This window comes from Myripristis murdjan, chromosome 15 (assembly GCF_902150065.1).
Source record: "Myripristis murdjan chromosome 15, fMyrMur1.1, whole genome shotgun sequence".
Lineage (NCBI taxonomy): Eukaryota > Metazoa > Chordata > Actinopteri > Holocentriformes > Holocentridae > Myripristis > Myripristis murdjan.
This window is the reverse complement of record NC_043994.1, coordinates 8,134,207-8,154,866: the sequence shown is the minus strand read 5'-3', so window position 1 is coordinate 8,154,866 and position 20,660 is coordinate 8,134,207. Positions and strand designations below refer to the sequence as shown.

The window sequence follows — 20,660 nt, the reverse complement described above, 5'->3', positions numbered from 1 at the left end:
CCTAGCTGGCTAGCTAGCTAGCTAGCTAGTGCTAACGTTAAAGAGCATATTGCAGGTTAAAATTTTTACAAAATGTATACTTAACCGCAGGATTTAATATGTTTTACAAGATATAAGGGCACATATTCAGAGGAAAAAGTGGCCGTTTTGAGCAAACCGCCTAAAAACGCATTTTTTTTTTTTTTTTCAACATTGCGTCATATGACGTAACAAGAGGGAGTCGGTCTCCTCAGCTCTGCTCCAGCTCAGTGCGCAGTCGTAGGTGGTATAAGTCTGAAGCCCAACACACACCGGCGGCGTCCGACGCGCGTCAAACAGCCGCCCCCATTATTTTCTATGTGTGTCCGCACACCGGTGGTGGCTAGACGCGCGTTGACGCGTCGCGCCGCTACCTTTTACGCCACTGTCCTATTTCCAGCGTCGACGCGCCTGAAAAAGCGTATTTTTTCCCTTGCGGACGTCCATCCCAGCTTCCGTAGCTGTTCTTCTTCTCTACTTCTGTGGCTCTTTCCTGTATTTTAATAAAACTGTCAGTCAAACAGATCTAGTTTACATTACAAATAAGCGCTCTGCTGGTTTGAAGGATATATTGCGGTAAACATGACCGTTATACGCACCGTTTTTTCCTGGTTTTCCATTTTAAACATAACTGAAACTACTGCACTACTTGATCAATAAGCTGCTGCCCATCACTGGAGATTACGTTATGGTAGCCTGTCATACAATGCTGGTTGATCTGGTTGATTTGTCTTTTTTCCGTGGTATGTAGTTTTTTTCCCAGTTAACGCCGATTGACGTTCTACAGCACGACACTTCCAGTTTGTGTTGGGTGCGCCAGGTGACGCGCGTCAGCTGACGCACCGCGACGCTACGCTGCCGGTGTGTGTTGGGCTTGAGCGGTCGTGGTGTAGTGAATTGGTCTGTTTTCAGTAGTTTTACATATTTATCATCATCATGGTAAATTATTGTGTTTGTGCTGGTTGCACAAACTCCAACCTGTCAGGACACTGGCTCCACCGTTTTCGGGGAGAGAAACTCAGTGTGACCATGACAGCAAAACACAGTAGACACTCACACTAAGCTGAAATGAATCCTGTCCATGTCCAGGTAACTGGCCAATTATAGTCGGTTGCGTGTAAGTCCAATCTCTGTACGGGGCAGGCCCAAGCCCAAGAACATAAATGTGCATCATTTCCTAATATCGGGTCTCTTTCTGACAGAGATCCTGCGGGAGCTCTGTCACCCTGAGCCCAGCGCTGCCTTACTTTATATGTGACCATAATAAATATTTCATCTGAAAATTGAAGATTGACTACGATTTGTCCTTGGGATTTCAACAAAAGAATCGGGAGCTAACAACACCTGCTGTATTACATTGTTATATCATTACAACTTGAATAAAATAAATCCTGGTGTGGTTTACACATGATTTGTTAACTGCTATTTTCAGGCAACTTTCCTTAACAAAGGATCATGCTAATGGCAATCTAGTTAGCTCTTTGCTAACAGCTATTTGCAAGAGTTAGCTAACTAACTTTTTTTAGTCTCTTATAATATATTAATTATACAGTTATACATAATCCTCACATAACATAATCTTCACATGCTATTACTGATTTATTACATTGTCTTAAACAAATTTTTGGTAAGCTAATGTTATTATAGTTTACCTGTTTTTGCTGTTATTTCTCTTATCGGTGGTAGGTGGTGGTGGTGGTTGGGGGGGTTCACGGTTATGTGTGTTATATGTGTATTTGTGTGTATAGGGGTGGGGGTGGGATGGGCAAACATTTCATTATAGCACACTGGACATCAAAACAATAGGCGAATACTAAAATAAAAAAAGAAATATTCCAGCAGTAGACAAATCTGCGGTTTTAAACATACGATTAACATTTTCTTCAATAACAAAATAAATAGTAATAGTTAAAATTCAGATAAATAAGTAAATAAATAGTTGAAATATTGTACTATAGGTTACTATAGGTTACTATATATATAGTAATCTTTTAATTCACTGTTATATAGTAACCTTTTAATTCAAGGTGTTTGATGCCAATTAAATATTTTACAACTAGCCTACATTAAAAGGAAGTCACAAACACTAGGGCTGGGTGATATGGACAAAATCAAATATCATGATATGTTTGACCAAATACCTTGATGTCGATGTTGTGACAATATTGTGGGGATGACTGTTGACGCTTTCATTAGATATTTACACATAAGAGATGTTTGCTAAGCAGTCATTAGTAATGTGGATATGATGACCAAGCAGCTAGATATAAAAAACCCACAACATTTAGAACAGTCTAACAACTTCAGAAAATTGGTACCTCTACCTTATGTTCAGGTTCTTGATGATTTATTAATGGCCTAGCTATGGATTGGAAATTGACTGCAGGTCTTTTGCAGTCAGAGGAGAGAGAAATGAATGAGCAACCATGTGCGTATCAATCAATCGGTCAATCAATATAGATATGTATAGATAGATAGTAGATAGTTAGATGAAAGGGTGTTTGTGTATATAGAATATATATTTTACTCAATCATATATATACCCTGATATTTTTCACTCTATTTGCATAGTACTTTTCAAACCTTTGTAGTGCTTCATACAGTAAAATTAAGGATGCACCGAGCCAACTTTTTCAGTTCTGATGCCGATACCAATGCTGGGGCCTTACATATTGGTCGATACCAGACACTGATCCGATATCATTGTTGAATCAAGAACCTACAAACCTCAACAGCAGTGGCAGCTCCCTTTGATCTTCAGCTGCTGGAATTCCTCGTGCTCCTTCGCGTGGTGTGTCTGGAGGTGCTTGATTAAATTTGTGGTATTACGCATGGCAGTGCTACCACCACCCCTGGCAACATCCGTTTTACATACATTGCAAACTGCCATCGAGCTAGTTGGCGTGCTAAGGGTGAAATATCTCCATATCGCAGACCCTTTCATTCGCTCCATGTTGCTTGTGTTTGCAACTCAACTCAATCAACTCTCACAGCATGTAGCACACGTGCCATATGACATAGCCCGTGTTGCAAAGATTCAAAGGGGAAGGATCCGTGTTACGGGTCGGCTACTTTTACAGATACCAGATCCAGAAAAAAACGTTGATATCGGTGCCGATATCTGATGCTAATATCAGCTCGGTGCATCCCTAAGTTAAATATATAACTCTGTGTGTTTGTGTGTGTGTGTGTGTGTGTGTGAGAGAGAGAGAGAGAGAAAATAATAAAAAAACATTGCATTTCTGCATCCTTAACACATTATGCCAAGCAGTGAATTGCATTTAAAGATATAACTTATCATAAACACTGTTACATCTATCTGACAGAGATCATCAAATACAGTGGTATAACAAGCAATGCTACACGTAATATTTAAATCACATCGCTTTAAAATGACTGGTGTGTAAATTGATTATGTTTTCCTAATTTGCTAGTGTTTTGTCTATTTTGCATGCTGTCTGACTTAGCTGCATCTTTACTAAATGCTGCGAATATGTTATATTCAAACTTTGTTCATATCCTTGTGTTTTGCCTCTTTGCATGTGTTGTCTTTAGTTCCAGTGTGTTGAGCTCTCAGAGCCACCGTAGGAAACCTGCCCTGATTCTGATCGCTTCTGCTCCCTTCCCTCGCTCCCTTTCCTCTTTTCCTTTCCTATTTTACTGGCTGTTAGGAGACAAGGTGAGGGAGAAGGAATGGGGAGGACAAATAGGACGCGTTTGACCGTCCACCTGTCGCCTGCCCTGCTGAACCAGGAAATCCCATTCCAGTCGCGCACACTCCTCGCCACAGTTTCCAGCTTCCCCACGCGGAATTAGTGTAAATACCGTGTTGCCAGGTTGGAGAAAAAGCCCTTCTGGACGGCATGCTTTACTGGGGCGGCAGATCCCTGTGAGGGGGATAGAAGGAAAGGAACCTGGACGCCGCGAGGACTGTAGGTATCAGCTGGAACGGAGTTCAAAATACGGCAGCGCTGTAAAAATAAATGACAGACTAACTGAATGTACTCTTGTCTGAACGTATGACTAGTTTTGATTATTTTTATTGCTGTTATTTTCATCCTTATTATTACAGAGGCTAATTCATAAGCGCCATTCTGGTTGGAAACCGTAGGGGGGATTTCTGCAGAAACAGGTACTTCCTCCTTCCATCTTCAGCGGGTTGACGGCCCGGCCTGACATCATTGGCTGGTTGGAGGAATGAATCATCGCCTTCGGGGGATTCAGGGATGCTGTCAGTGTCAGTGGGCCCCCTGAAAACACACCGCCCGGCCCGCCCGTCCGTCACTCTTCTTTATTCTAACGTTTATTCTAAGGACCGACCATGGAGGACATCCTGCGGAAGCTGCAGAAAGACGCGTCCGGACACAAGCACAAAGCCATCCGCGATGCTTGTGTCTACGCCTGCGGTGAGTAGCCTGTCTCTCCGGCTATGGGGTGAAATTTTGGAAAATAATCGACCCTGAGTCCTTACCAACCCTCACGGAATGAGCTATAGTATCCGTATAATACATTTAAACTGACGCTAACCATAGAAATAGCACCGCACCACTATTGTAGTGGAATCATGTTTTATCTGTTACCTTTCATTTCCCGTGATACCGCCTCAGTATCACTATTATATTCCTATGGGGACTTGCAATGTGTGCATTACGGTGTTTCTTTTTAAATGTCCATCATGGTAAACTTACAAGCCTGTAGTAATATTATAGTGAAACACATTTCCTGCAGTAAGGTAAATACAAACTCACTATTGAGTAGGCCTACTACAGACATACTCTGAGCTCCAAAAGGGGACTATTATAGGGATTTGCGTTAGGGAACAGGGAGTTGCTGTAATGTTAAGTGACAGTCATGACAGCTGTTTCACAGGCGGTCATATGATATAATAAATAATGCTGAATGCATGTCAGAGCATACTATGGCTTTTATGGAGCCTGTTGCTCTTTTCATATTTACATGCCTACAGAAATCACCATAATGTTAACATAGAATAAAATAAATGCTTTACTGTTTGTTGTGTGCCTCTAAAATGTAGGCATAGTTAATAAGGCAATGAAAAGATGGGCTTTGACTTGTCTATGTAGGTAGGCTAGATGGAATCTTTTTTGTAGTATATACTGTACCTCTGTGAAACCCTCTATGAAAGATCCTGCACGTCTTCTTCATCCTTCTTCCTCATCCCCATGGATTCTAAACAGAACCATACGTGAAGCTCTGTATGAATTTGTTTTTAAAAATTTTCCAGTAGTGGCAGAAATTTAGAAAAAATTAAATGCCATAATACATGAATCCTGATCTAGCTGTCATCTCCTATGATTTCTTTTTTCCAAAAGAATTGTTCAGTCAGGAAGGGTTCTCAGTACATTTATTTGTCTTTAAAGGAGTCTGGTGGAACCTTTTCAGCAACAAGGAGTTCTTCAGACGTGTGACACTTAGCAGACTCCTGCCTTTCTGAGAAGAAGCCTTTGGAAGCCTAACTGCTGTCTGTGTGCATGCCTCAGCGCTTCTTGCAGATATTGTCCTTAGTAAGGCAGAAAGGCCTTTGAAACCAATACTAAAGAAATGCTCTGAGAAGGAATTCAAGCCATGTGAAGCTAGCACTTTCCACTGAATTCAGGTTTAGCATTAGGCAGGATCCACCAGCCTGACTGGTCAGTGGCAGGGGAAACAGCTGTGAATAACAGTGAGACAGCAGGTAGAGACAAGGTTCAGATTGTGCTGATGAAGGCAGAATCATGTAATTTAACACACACACACACACACACACACACACACACACACACACACACACACACACACACACAAACACAAACACACACATAAATATTCACACTCACCCAAAGGGCCTGTGAATGAACCTAGCTCAAGGTTAGAGTGGACTCCAAACCTGAAACACATGCACACGCACATGCACACATACATCTACTGTACAAATGAAGGGTATAAAATTGAGGACAAGTCCACTTTTGGCCTTGAATCATACCAACACAAGCTCATAGATATATGCTTAGGCACACAAAAGCAAGGTCCCTGCATGCCAATATAGAGTACAAGGGCAATGCTGGCATCCACCAAAAATGCTGAGAGTCACACTCACCACAGTGTGCACAGTCTAAACAGTTCCAGGAGATTTATGCTGTGAGATGCCCGGAGATGTCAGAAAATCTTAAATTCTGACTACCTACCAGGAAAATGCAATGAAATGGCCCTTTCAGTCCAGAGTAGGAAACTCAGGCAAGATTTTACATCCCCAAGGTTTCCAGGATTTAATTAACTGATGTCTCATGAACATGCTGGCATGCACTGATAATACTACACAGATTATTTAAGGCAAACAAACAACAACAACAACAAACATTTTTATAACACTCTAAAAACATTTAAAGCAAAACTGAACTTTGGTAGAGAGTTGGGTTGTCTAGTTCCCTGGATGTGATGCGAGTCCACATGGTGCTGAAATATCCTCAGTAGTTGCTCCATGCTGTTAATCCATACTACTGTATTTCTATCTCTCTATTCACTTCCAGAGTGCAGCTTAACAGGTTCCATTCAGAATAACAGTTTTTGAACATAAACCAAAGCAAACCAAGTGGATTATGTTAATATGAAAAAAAAAACAAAAAAAATAAACTCGTGGAACCCTTTTTTTTTGGTGCAGTTACATTTGTGAAAATATCAATTCCTGCAGGTAGGCCTACTACCTGCTGGATCTACTTTCCACTTCAAGTAGGAAGATACCAAGAAAAGAGCTGTTTAATTTCCTCAATAAAATGGGTACTGGGACATGTTATTTATATTATCATAATCCTCTTTGGTGGTGTTGGTTTATGTGCTAAAAGTCTTACTTTGGGAGCCGTTTTGCCTCTCCATGGAAGTGAATGGAGAGATAGAATTATTGTTTTTCTGGATTAGCAGCCCAGAGGAGTGCAGAGCAGTTAATGAGGATATTTCACCACCATGTGGACTCATATAGTGCCCAGGTAACCATACCTCTACCAGCGCTAAGTTTTGCTTTAACTTAAGTCTTCAGCATTGCATGAATTAAAGCCTTTCAAAATGACTGGTGGTACCATGGAATGCAGCATTAGGCTTAGTCTTGACTTGCGGATGTGTGTTCTTTACCACATTTCTTTTTGTTTCACTGTATCACAGAAACCCTTGAGTCTCAGAATGGATCAGCCAAGATTTCCCCATCACAGCTTCGGTAAGTTAAGTGACAAACCTTTTAGTTTTCATTTCAAGTCCCTTCATCCATCCATCCGTCCATATTCTTTAAAGCATAAAGCCATTAAACCACATCTTAACATTTGGATAGATTTTCCTTGTCTGTCATGTTGTCAAACAAGTTGATTTTTTTTGTATTGGCATGTTTTTGTCAGTAGATATTAGGGCTCGGATGATATGCTTTGATACTATCATGATACCTGAGTGCCGATTCGATATGTACTGCAGTTATTAAGTATTGTGATTCAAGTATTGTAATTCAAAGTTAGGATTTATTTCATTCAGATATCTGGGGGTTGTCTAGTTTCATATGACAATGGTATCATTTTCAGATGCAGTAATAAAGAAATCTATTTAAAAAAAAAATAAATAAAAGTAAAAATAAATAAATTAATAAATTACTTAAGTGAATCCATTTTTCCCACCCCTACATAATATATTTACTCCTGCTATAAGAGAGGTATTGTTACCTGATCAGATACTACAGTATGTCAGCTAATGATGTAACACAGATCGATCAGATTTAACCTCTCATTGATGAAATGATCAGTTCCCAGGCAAAAACGGCACAGTAATGTGTCTACTGAATTTAGTTAAGATGGACAAGTCTTGAGTTTCTAAAAGCAACGAGCTGACAACAGCTGGTGCTGCCTGAGATTTGAGGACCTCCAGTATGTCTGCCACATGGTGTGTTTCACCTCATCAGCCCTGTCTGGATGGCCTGTGCGAGGGAGCAGCAGTAAGATATGCGAATGCCGAAGTTCAAACTGTCCTCCGAGTCTTGCTTCTTACACACACCTGCTCTACATAAGTTGTATGATTTGAATGAATTTTACTGAACAAATTATTCCTGGGATGATAATGCAAATATTGAACTTAACTCCCTTGCATGAGGAGAGTGCTCTTTACATTTAGACAGCATGCCTTTAAGGATTTTTTTTGGCATTTGCAATACATACTTCATGTTCTAGCTGATGCCCCTCCAGCAAGAAAATTGACACAATTTCCAGAGACTATTTGAAATTAAATATCTTCTATCTTAATGATTCTGCATTGATTAATGGCTAAATAAATAAATAAATAAATAAACAAAACAGGATAGACATAGATATTTGTGGATGATTGTTGTGGTGTGGTTGTAGGTCAGTTCACTTTCATCATAATAAAAACGTAATAGTCTGAAATGTTTGCTTTCAAATTAATAACCATTCAGTTGTTTTAGCAGAGTAACTGGTGACAGTGTTTACCTAGTAACTAGCCAATACAACACTAGCTTCTCTGTGATATGTTAACTAGAGTGCAGTTCCAATGTGTGTACAGTGTAGTGATGTGTAGCAAACCAGATACTGATATGCTCTCTGATAACGTGACAATATTTAAATGCAGAATTGATCAGACACATCCGTGGCCGTGATCATCACATTGCCTATTAAATTCTGTTAAGGCAACTGAGTATACATTTAGAAATGTATTCAGCTCTTGCAACCCGATCACATGCCAAAGTGTGTGATAGACCGGCATGATCGACCAGAGGAAACTGTGTTAATGTCCCATTTTACCTCACCCAGGTGTGACGTCTACACACAGCAGCCTGAGCTGCCAGTTGTCAGTTTTAGCATGTTATTTACACTTGCCAGAGTTAGTAGAGTTTTGAATTTTGTTTTCGGTTTTCTTTTTTAATTTTTGTTTTTAATTCAGTTAAGTTTCAGTTAGTTTCCACAGTGGGTTTGCTCATTTAATTTAGTTTCGGTTAGGTTTTAGGTTTTTTTAGTCTCAGTATTAGTTGTTTTTTTTTTTGTTGTTTTTGTTTTTTTTTTTTATAATATGGGAGATGTCTGTCAGTAGCAAGATTTGTGAAGGCAGCTTCCTCCCAGCCATGTGGACGGCCCAGTCTCAGTAAACATCAGCACCAAGCCTCTTCATGCTGGACAAAGATCTGACCAAACTGACAAACACTAAAACTAAACACATTTTCTGAATATTTTTATTTTATTTTAAGTAGTTTTGTAAATACACAATACTGTTTCTGTTAGCTTTTTTTTTTTTTTTTTTTTTTTTTTCCCAAAGGTGTGTTTTTATCATTATTCAGTTACCTAAAAAAAAATTTCACAGCTATTTTGAATTTTCAGTTTACTTTTAGCTACCTATAAAGCCATGGCACATGTGTGAACATTAGCTCATTAGCTAACTGCTAGCTCGTTAGCTAAGTGGACATTAGCTTCTTAGGTCATTAGCTAACATTAGCTCAACACTTGGTTAAGGTAAGGTTAAGGTTAAGATTAAGGTTAAGAAACTTTAGCAAGCAACAACAGCTAACATGAGCAAACCTGTAAAAACAGTCAGTCTGTGTGTTTGACCCAGGCACAGACCCACTAGCCTCCTTTCGTCACGTTGCGCCTTCATAAGACCGTGCATTTTTCAAGCCTAGCTGATGTAAAATGTGACACTGACATACGTTTCTGTACTACTACTGTACAAGAGCTGAGGACTTCCAACATGGCTACCTGAGGATAGGTTATGCTACATTACTCGATAGCCTTCTCTTTCCTTTTGTCACACTCGTTATCATAAATGATCATTTTTAGGACACATACATAGTTTGTTGTCTCTAACTTTGTCTGGTCTTACAGATAAAGCTTGTTGTTGTTGCACCCTCACAGGCTGGGGTCTGTGTGAGTGTTTCAGATGTAAATGGAGACACTCAGGGTGTCTTCAGCATGAAGTGGACAGAGAGCTGTTGCCGGCAGCCCGCTGACCATGGTGGAGTGCCATAAATTCTAGATGCTGTTACAGTCTCAACACAAGATGAATTATTAATTCAATGACCTCTGTTGTTTTATTAGAGATTATTAGATTAAATATTGATGCTAATGTCTTTGTAATGTAGTGCTGTGGTTCTCAGCCAGCGCGCTGCCCTTGCTTTCTTTACAAAATGGAATATCTAGGCTAGCGTTTGGGAAGAGATGACCCTGGTTCTTACAGAATGACGACAGCACAAACAAGAAAACTATTACGATTTTTTTTTTTTTTTTTCAATTCTTTATTCAAGGGATAATTGAGAATATTTCACCAAACTACACAAAAATTGCCTTTTAGCTAGTTACCAAGAACATTTGCAATCAGCAGCGAATAAACAACATAAGTTAAAACCTTTCCCTTATCATTCATTTTTATATTTAGGTTTTAACAAAGTTAAGAAGACCGAGCAGCTCATTTGAAAACCACTGCCAATATTACATTGTGGTATAGTGACATACTGTGGATTCTTCATGCTCCATATCAGTTGAAAAACTAGATTATAACTTGAAATTATGTAAATCAGTCATCTACCTAAGGTGTGTTTGTGATTTTTGTGTGTGTGTGTGTGTGTGTGTGTGTGTGTCAGTTTGTTGATTCTGGATTTAGATTTGGCACAGTGCCAGTGAGTGGTGTGCCAAGTATGGCTCCTTATCATCCGTTTGAACCAGTCTAGCTGTGACAGTTCAAAAGAGCCTGAGAGCTTGTAGATGAAGTACAGTAGCCTACTATCAGCAGCCTGCCATGGTGACTCACTGAGCTACAAATAATGACAGAAAGAGCGTGAGTGAGTGTACTATGGGAGAGAGGACAAGACAAAGAAAGAAAGAGAGAACAAAAGAAAGAAAAACTCGAGCATTGTGGTTAAGATGGCATGTCTGCGATACATAACTGGCTCTTTTGTGCACTAAAAACATCGCAGCATTTAGCTCACAGAGAAAAGGATTTGAGGAGAAAAAAAGGAAATGTGGAAAAGTTTCTGTAGGTGGCACTCTTTGTTTTGTCCGCTCTAACTATCCTTCTCCTGTTTCTTTCAAACAAACCAGAAATGTTAAACCTGTCTCTTCCTGGCTGCTAGAGGACTTTGCCAGGAAATAGCTTCAAACCGCAAGTGAAAGCTCTTCCATGAACTGGCTATAGCTGGACTCACTGTTATAGCAACTGGCAATGGAGAGTAGAAAACAGGCGGTTACTGTGAACATGTCCTTCAGTGTTACTTCAGTGTAGATATACATGACGCTGTGGAGCCGAGTATCAGCGAGAAGACACAGTTTAAGCAGAGAATAAAATGTGTAAGGTTATAGGTAACCAGAGAGCAACAATGTGTAAAGCTCAATAAATACTGATATAAGACACCATTAGTGCCAGTGTTTGTGTTAAAGTTCAGAATAGTAGAGAGAGCTGAGATGAGATGCAGTGGCCTGCTGCACACCATACTGCTCCAATCATTACCTGCTTTAATGAATATCAACTAACTGGAGTCTTACGTCGGTATTTCCACTGTGTTCTCTATCTCACCCATGTCAAAACCTGGGGAATGAATAACTGGGACATCATACAACTCCCCCATCTTATTATATCTTTTCTTACGGTTAGTCAGCATCTCGCTTGAGCCTCCCACTCCTCCTCTATTCTAAATGTGCGACAAAGCGCGCCAAATTATTGAGCCAACAAGAAAACAGACAAATCTGCTGTGACGTGCTTAAGCTGGGCAGTTTCTCCAGAAATCAAGTTGCTCCTGTACGCCAGCGACAGTAGATGGAGATGCGTCAGCACTAGTTTGACTTCCATATACTTGTTTTGACCTAATTTCATTTTAACTTTGAGGCTGACATCTACTTTTTTCATTGTCACTGGCAGGGTCAGTGCAGTTTAGGAGTTTTTGTATGAGTTTTTAGCCAACCAGATTACTTTGATAGTTACAGGCTTGTGTGGCTAAATTGAACTTGGACGGTCAGATGGATGTAGATAACGTAGCAGCTAGATTGCTTTCTTACAAGTAGTTCCTAGAGTGCTAGCCTTCATAACTTGACAGTTTATCTTTTTCATTGGCCTGGGGTCTAATGTTATCAGAGTGTGTTGTTTCAGCCTCTCTGGACTCGGACCTTGACTTAGCATGTTTCTGAGCATGCCAAACTTGTTTCATGCAGTGTGAGCACAGTGTGGCCCCAGAGAACCTGGCATTTTGCTTCAGCCTTGACGCTTGCCATACATACATAGCATATGTTAGCACATGTTACCTGGTAACCACTGACAAAAAAAACAAACAAACAAAAAAAAAAACAAAACAAAAGGAAAGTCTGCGAGCTGTTGAGAGCGAGGGAGCAAAAATGTTTTTTTAGGCACTTTTTCCCCACAACATTTTATAAGTATAATTTATGTTTTATAAGTCTGTATCTTATGGATATATATTTTTTTTTGCAAATTTATGGAACACGAGATCTTAATCTTAATCACCCTACATGGAAGCAACCAACCCAGTTTACCTCCACCCGATCCAGTTTATCTCCACCCAACCCACTGCAGACCCATGGCAGGAAATGATACATGTATTCACCTGAAATAAATGTGACTTGGCACCAAGTGACAACATCACTAACCTCGTCGCAGAGATGGCAGCCCTAGATATGTAACCATTTTCCATTGTTGAAAATGATGGATATGTTGCTCTCTTAGTTTTTTTGGAGCCAGGTTATACATTCCCAAGGCAGCCAACATTACAGCTTGAGCGGAAAACTAATGTTTGAACTGAGTCAGATCATGTTTTGTGTATTATTTTTTATTCAGGCTTCGGTATACTAGTGTATTTAACATTATAATCTATATAGGATTCGGCACTGCTCAGTACTGTTGTGCACTGCTTTATTGCCCCTGACATGGAGCGTGCACTGCCTGTGACGTTCGGCAATCATTTTATTGCTTTATTTATTTTGTATTACCAGATCTCAGTAGAATCGAGGGATTTATCTTGGTACAATGTTATCTGTCTGGGAAACAGAAGCCAGGTGGAAACAAAACAGTGTAGGCTGTTATATTTAAATTAACATCCATGCTGCCATGCAAATGCTGTGGTCTTTGTAAAAAAAAAAAAAAAAAAAAAAAAAAAAAAAAGGTGGTCAATATTCAGTTCCATCAAAGTGAGGCTTATGATTTCTACATGTGGTTTTGATCACAGTCTGGCCAAAAGAGGATTTTTACTCTAGCATGATGATAGAAGTTGCTTGGATGATAATTATATGATAGCCCTAGTTATCTAATGAAATTGCCCTTTAATATGAGGCACTGGATCAAAGCTGTTGAGAGTGACTGTGAACAGACTGATCCCTGGCTCTGACAGCTACATATACTGTATATCTTCACTCCCAGTTGACGGGAAAGGGTACACACCTCCTTAAGGGGACAGAACACATTGGACCAGGCAATGTAAGCGTTTTTAATGTCTAACCAGTGTGTTTTGTGGTTGTGTTTCCAGAGAGCGCTGTCTGCTGCCGCTACAGATGGCTCTGGAGTCTAAGAACACTAAACTGGGACAGACGGCACTTACTGGCATGCAGGTACTAGAATATAGAGTAAGCTTTACAAATATTCACCACCTCCACTTTTTAATCATTATCATCAATATTATTATTAGAAGTCCTAGCATTGCAAGTACAGAGACCCTGTTGTTAGGAATCCAAGCATGTAGAACCCCATTCCAGCATCTAAAAGAAAACTAATGTTTCCTCCCTCCCTCTTCTCCATATAAGAAGCTGCTGTGTGAGGACAGGTTTGTAGGCGGGATTGGGGTAGAGACGGAGGTCCTGGAGAAACAGCTGCTGAGCCAGATGTTGGAGGCCATCAGAGTCACCCCATCTCTCCATGAAGATCTCCAGGTTGAAGTCATGAAGGTAAGCGCTGTGTCTGTCGGCGATGCAGAACACAAAGGAAACATGAAGGTTGCTTGTAGAATGCACATGATGCAGGTATTCCAGAAGTGATTGTGTTAGTGTTAAACTGAAGGCGCTAAAGGTTAAGCTTAGGTGATTCTCCTCCTGAGTTGAAATTTTATTACTTAGACCCATTTTTCCAAAATGAACTAGGGGACTGGGAAATCCTCCCTGCTCACTGTAAGTTGTGTGTGGAAAATTCCGAGTAAAATCCAATCTGTCAGCGAAGAGTGACCAGTGGAAGCTAGACTCACCAACAGATCCAAAGTGTAGGTTTTAGTAAGTGAGCTCTACAGCAGTGTTACCTAGGAAAACAATAGCTAACATGTCGCTGTAGTGCTAGTTCCAACAAGCAATAAAATTTTCTGTTGTTCAGCCTTGCTAGGGTTGCAACAATATCTTTACCCTAAGGGGAATGCCTACTTAGCCCTGCTGGAATGTAAACTCTGTTTTATCACAGTTATTGATTTTAGGAACTCTCAAATCTAGGTGTGTGATGAAGATAGCACTCAAGAATAATATTAAATAATCCCTTTTTTAATACTGGGTTTCCCACCCCACCATCTGAAAACCAGAAAATCAACCTAACATCTTTACGAGACCGAGCCACATCTGCATCTAAGATGCAAAGCCAAATGAAGTAAATGCTACTCTCAAAATAATGCAAGAAACTGCAGCTTTAAAGACTAGCAGTTGTTTCACAGACCTGTTCATGATTGTATTGTTTAGAGATTAATCACACTTATGTAATGAGACTGCCTCATGAGAAGCTAATGCATCAGTTGCATAAACACTAGTCAAACTTGGTGGTGCTTGGTGGAAAAGTGGAAAAGTGCTTTGTCTGGAGTGGATGCACAGGATCAACACACTGACCAAAGAGATCTATCACTGTAGTGCTGAGATATGCTTCATATATCACTTCTGGGTCAAAAGTTGTATGGAGGAGGATTGATTTTTGAACAGGACAGTGAGCCTGAATGCAAGTAAGTAGAGCTGGCATGGCGTTCCCTCCACAGTCACCAGACTTCAACCCCAATGGAAACTTTGGGAATATTTAAAAAGGCATTAGGTGAAAGATGCACCACTGCATCATCAGAAGACAAAATGGGATGATGTTCAAAAGTGGTGGAGAAATCGATTCTGAAATTGTGTGGAACTGATGCCAGACAGAGCGCAAGCTGTGACTCAGGCATATGATAGACATACCAAGTATTGAGAACTTTTGACTTCAGTGAATACTAACAAACTTCTTTTTTTACATATATTAGTGGAAGATTAGGTAATCTTACTGGAGAATTATAATTGGACAAAGTTTTTTTATTAATGATGTAAGAGTTCTTGGTAGTGGTCTTTTGGACCCCACTGCAATCTTAATGACAAAAGGCAACTAGAAGTACTCATGAAAGCACGTCTGAACCCAGGTGATGACAGTTCCATAGTAGTTACATTGCTACATATTGTAAACACTAGCAAAACTAAGAAAGGCAGATGGTCTACTCTCCTGTTTAACCTGTGTTTCTGTCTCTTATGCGTACTGTGTTCAGGTTCTGCTGTGCATCACCTACTCGCCAACCTTCGACATCAACGGAGACTCCATCCTGAGGATAGCAGAGGTACTAAGTCTTTCTAACATACATCATCGTGGTGTCTCATCAGATATTTGATATATAACATCACAAATTGCAAATAATATAAACAGTTTTGTTGCTTTTGATTGAATTCACTCTGCCCTGCCCTCTCCCTCATGTCTTTAGTTCCCTCCACAATTAATTTGGAGCAAGATAGAAATAACTATATTTGAAAATGCAGCTATCATGTAGCTAAAGCAATAGCCATGTTGGTTTTCTATTGATTTGCATCACAGACATACACACCCCCTATGACTTAGTGGGTAACCCTTACCCCATATCTGTGTATGCTCCTTCAACAACAAATGGGAGACAGATTGTACCCACTCAGACCGTCTTCATTTGAGTTTGAATTGCCAAAAGAGTTACAAGGAAATGCCCCCATTATCCCTAGAAATTGCCACTGAGTACTTACCCAGTAATGTCACTTTGTCATCTTTGTCCCCTGCACAATAAAATTAGATTGGGACACTGTAAATCGGTGTGTGTCAATTCATCCACTCTTCCATTCATCCATTCAGCCCCCAGTGGCATAGCCTCCAAACAGATGCTTTGGTGGGATGGTTGTCATGGGCCAAGGAAGAAGTGTCAAACTTTTTGCACCCCTTGCGCAAAAGGGGGTGTGGTAATGGATGTGGCATATCACAATAAGCCTTATAACTTATGAACAGATTCACACATCATCACAAAACCTGAACCAGTTATGTCATGGGCCACAGAAGACCTGATCGGGGTGTGGCATGGGGCATGGCATACCACAAAAAGTTATATAATTTCTGATGGATTGCCACAAAATTTTGATGCAAGGTTTGTCAAGGCCTTAAGAACAACATATTAACTTGTCACACTAATTAGGCTATGGCTATTATGCTGGCTGTTTATCTGCTCAATTCATACCATGTTAATTGAATGAAAAACTTTGTACCAACAATAGTTTTTAACATAAAGCTAATGACATGTGTACTTGTTCTTTGTTCAGCCTTTGTTTTGCTGTTGCTGTTGTTTTGCCATTCTTTAAGCTGATGACATGGCAAATGTGAGGATTAGATCTCCAGTTTCTGTCTTTTTGGGAGAGAGTTGTTCAAGGTCACAAGTATTGATTGTGCTGTCCTAGGCCATACAAATGACAGATAGGAATTCTTAATTTGACTCTTTTAAAACGCATAGCTAATGGTTATTGTAGCAAGCAGTTCATGAGCTCAGTCCATTCTGGGGGAGAAGCACTGCTGTGTCCCTGTGCACCAAAACGCCCTATGTCATGCTGTAATGTCATCAATTATTCACATAGGAGATGATTGGTCTTACTTGTATTCACTATTACATAAAGACACACAGAGGCAGCTGGTTTGAGAATATGGACTGCAGACGAGGCTAGGATTAATTTTTTAACATAGGTGAAAGCGAGTGAAAGTGCAGCGACTGTAGAAACTGTACCAGAAGCATAGTGAGATTTCCTGAAAAGAAATGTAAAGCTTCAGTAATATGACGTGAATTGAATTGACGTAACTGAAACTGCAAAAATGAGGACCATCTTGACTGGCAAAAATGTGGGCTGACTTAGGCTGACTACGAGAACCATGAAGACTCAACCTTTAAAATGACACAAATTCCATACATTTATCAGTTAAATCTAAATGGGCTCCATTTAAATTGTCCGGTTATCAATAACCAGTGGCTTTCAGCAGGATGGCTTTGTGTTAATGGCCTTTTTGTACTCTGTCTTCTGTAATGTAATCTATTTTCAGTACAATTTTTTATGCTTTTTAATCTTTCTTTAAATGTTTTACTTAATCTTTTTTTCTAACTTTTCTGTAAAGCTCTCTCTAACTTTATTTAGAAAAGTGCTATATACATAAAATGATTATGATTATGATTATTAATAGGCTGCTATCAAGAGGCAATCAAGATATTGGACAGTGCAACCCCGTGCTTTACTGCATAGTGTTTTAGAGCGCACTTTTTTTTTCCTCTTATGTAGGGATCTAAGGCCCTGAATATCATAATTTATCTAATCAGTGTGCATTACAAAAAGTATTATATATGAACAGTCCATTTAGTGTCCGGCTCTTTTAAATGTTATCCTTGAGCAGAAATATAATAAATAGAAATTTTATTTTTATTTTAGCCATAATTGTGCCACCTCGCCACCTGACCCACCGGTCACCCGTCCACTTTCAAACACAAACCTAAAAATCAAAAATCTCATACATTATTTTACCAACTTTAAAGTGAAATGTGATCTGTTCCATGCTCCTGCAACATCACCGCCTCAGGCAGTGAGCAGGAGCCACCAAGGTGATGCACGACTCCTAGTTGTCCATTAACAGATCATAAAAACCCGGGTTGCATGTTGTGTTAATGGGTTTAGTCCCATCATTGTGGGCCATCTGCTGTATGTGTGTGTGTGTGTGTGTGTGTGTGTGTGTGTGTGTGTGTGTGTGTGTGTGTGTGTGTGTGTGTGTGTGTGTGTGTGTGTGTGCGTCTGTTGGGTCATAACTCAGAGTGGCTGGAGAGCTTGTCGGCACTATCCCATCATCACTAGCATCCCAAACAAACCTGTATAATCCAGTACAGTTTCTTAATGCAGGCTTTGGCAGCAGTAAGGGATTTGTTCAGTTCTAGCAACGGTGTGCTGGAAGTCTACATTGTACCTCCAATAAAATCAGAGCAATTTTTTTTTGCTTGGCAAGAACTTAAGTGCACATACAGAACACAAACTTCAGCATACACTTAACAATTCTCCAATTTACTGTTACACCTAAAGGAATTACCGTCACTCAAATTTTAGATTGGTTTCTTGACTCCATAAATACAGGACCTGTATATTGTAGCTTTAACTCTAATCCTGGGGTTATAGACCTGTAGTCTGTTTGCTGTGGTTCAGATCACTGGAATAGTTGATACTTTGTTACATTGTTCATTTGGTTTGGTTTGATTTCACACGGCGAAGAATTCATATGAACCAAAATGTATCAACAAAAGCCATGTGGGAGCTATCAGCCCATTCTTTGGTCAGGGGCAGACTAAAATTGCCAGGTTCAAAGGTGGCCAAAGGAAATGTTTACTTCAAGGATGTTTTTTCCTTCCTCACTTAATTGTACAAACACATTTGGCCAATACATGCCAGTACAGTAATGTGCGCATGGAGCCCAAGCAGCATTTCTTCACTATTGCTGTGCTTGTTTGGCTTATATGCCAGTATATGTCCTCCATGTCAACCCTTGCTTCATTGTGTTCTGTTGCTAAATGCTAACGCTACTGAGTTGATTATTTCTCTTATTAATTAGGAGTCTGTAATGCATCAGCCAAAACACATGATGCCTACTATAGCTGGTTCGAATCTAGGTCAGTTCAAGTTCACACCCCAGATGAACCACTCCATAATTCGTTTATAATGGTGCCAAGAGACCACCTCTTCAACAGGTCTTAGTCTGGTTGTTTTGGTCTGCACCCAAGAGTGATTGCTGATTTCACACCTGCCCAAATTAGCCCTGCCAAGAGGGGACACGCATCAGAGTTTGATTCAGTCAGACTAAACAAGGCAGGTGTGAAAAATACCTTTCAATTCATTGCCAAGTGTGGTATGTTTTTAATTTGGGTATCCAGTAATTTCATGATGCTAAATGATGATTTAAAAAAAAAAAAAAGAATTGATTTTTTTGGCTCAGTAGTCAACAGCGAATACGTTATGGCAGTATCTGTGAGTGGTTTTTGACTCCAGCTTGATTTTTTTGGCATATTTTAACCTTATGACTAAAACAGGTTTCTGTAAGCTCAGAAATATCACCAAGGCCAAACCTTTCATTGCCTTGTTAGGTGCTTACAGCTTACACTATGTGCGCCTTTGTCCTGGCAGATTGGAGCACTGCAGTGCATTTTTCCTTGGCCTCCTCAAGAAATCAATAGATCGACTACAGCTTGTTCAAAATGCAGCAGCTTAGGTTCTTTCTAGAACCAGGAAAATGAACTCTATTTTAGCTTCTATGCATCAGCTGCTTGGGATTTTCAGGCCTGATTTGGCATTCTGTTGTTAAATTTCAAGGATGGAATGGGTCTTGCACCTGATTATATGCTGAGCCTTTTGAACCCTTAAGAGCCACTGCTTCCCCCGAGGTCCTTGGATCAGACTTTTAATACTGTTCTAAAATTTAGGACAAAGGGGGATCTCACCTCAGCTGCCAGGGTTCTTATGCCATGAAACAGCCTCACTGTTGAAATCAGGTTGGCTCCCTCATGTGTTACTGTTAAGTCTCTTTTTAAAACACAGTTTGTTTGTTTTTTTAAACTACAGCATTTTAATATTTTCCTTCATCTTCTTGTTTGCCCTCTCTTATTTTGTTGTGATTTCACTGCTTTCTGATAGTGTTGCTTTCTTTTTTGTGGTCTGTACTCCACACAAGGGGATGTGTTTCATTATTTGAGGAAGCACTGGGTTCCCTCGTGTCCTACATTCACCTCACGCCTGTTAGGCCTAGTGATCCAAGATGTATTGATCATCCATTGAGCCACAGATGGTGTAAAACATCCCTCAGGCTAGCTAAGTCTTTAAATCTTAATGCAGTTTGCATGGATTGTCTTTGTTGGGAGCATCAGACAAGACTTGGCCTGTTTGCTCTCAGTCTCTTGATGAGCAGAGGAAGTGACAGATCTGGGCTGATAAGGATCTTAGCATTTGTTTTAATTTGCCTGGAGGAGTAGATGGGCAGAGTTAAGTGCATCAAGACAAAGTAAATTTGAGAAAGAAAAACATTACTTTGGCCTAGGTTTTTTCTGCTGTTTCTTTGTGTTAACAAACAAGAGCTAGTTGTGTTCAGAGATGATGCAAAGGTTAAAATAAATAATTAATAATAATTCACTGCTAAATGTCATCAATCTGTGGTGTTCATTAAATTCCAGGGAATTGTTTTAGGATGAAATGTTGTCATCTACTTTTTGTTTTCCTGCAATCTGTCTTGTGTATTTCTACTTCATTTAGCAATTTCCTACATTTCATCACCCTGGAATTATAAGATTTTTTTTGGTGAAACTTTACTTATTCACATTATTCTGTGAGAACTTATTAACATTA

General features: G+C 39.8%; 1 protein-coding gene across 1 annotated transcript in view; it reads left to right on the top strand.

Annotated features, from left to right (window-relative positions):
* The first annotated feature begins 3,982 nt into the window (after positions 1 to 3,982).
* arfgef3 (ARFGEF family member 3) overlaps positions 3,983 to 20,660 on the top strand; it is an 84,161-nt gene continuing 67,483 nt past the window's right edge. Inside the window, exons 1-5 of the mRNA XM_030071320.1 lie at positions 3,983 to 4,424; positions 7,171 to 7,222; positions 13,511 to 13,592; positions 13,785 to 13,925; positions 15,509 to 15,577. Of these exons, the coding sequence (XP_029927180.1) occupies positions 4,340 to 4,424; positions 7,171 to 7,222; positions 13,511 to 13,592; positions 13,785 to 13,925; positions 15,509 to 15,577 (429 nt within the window). The 5' untranslated portion in view covers positions 3,983 to 4,339. The remainder of the gene's footprint in view (positions 4,425 to 7,170; positions 7,223 to 13,510; positions 13,593 to 13,784; positions 13,926 to 15,508; positions 15,578 to 20,660) is intronic.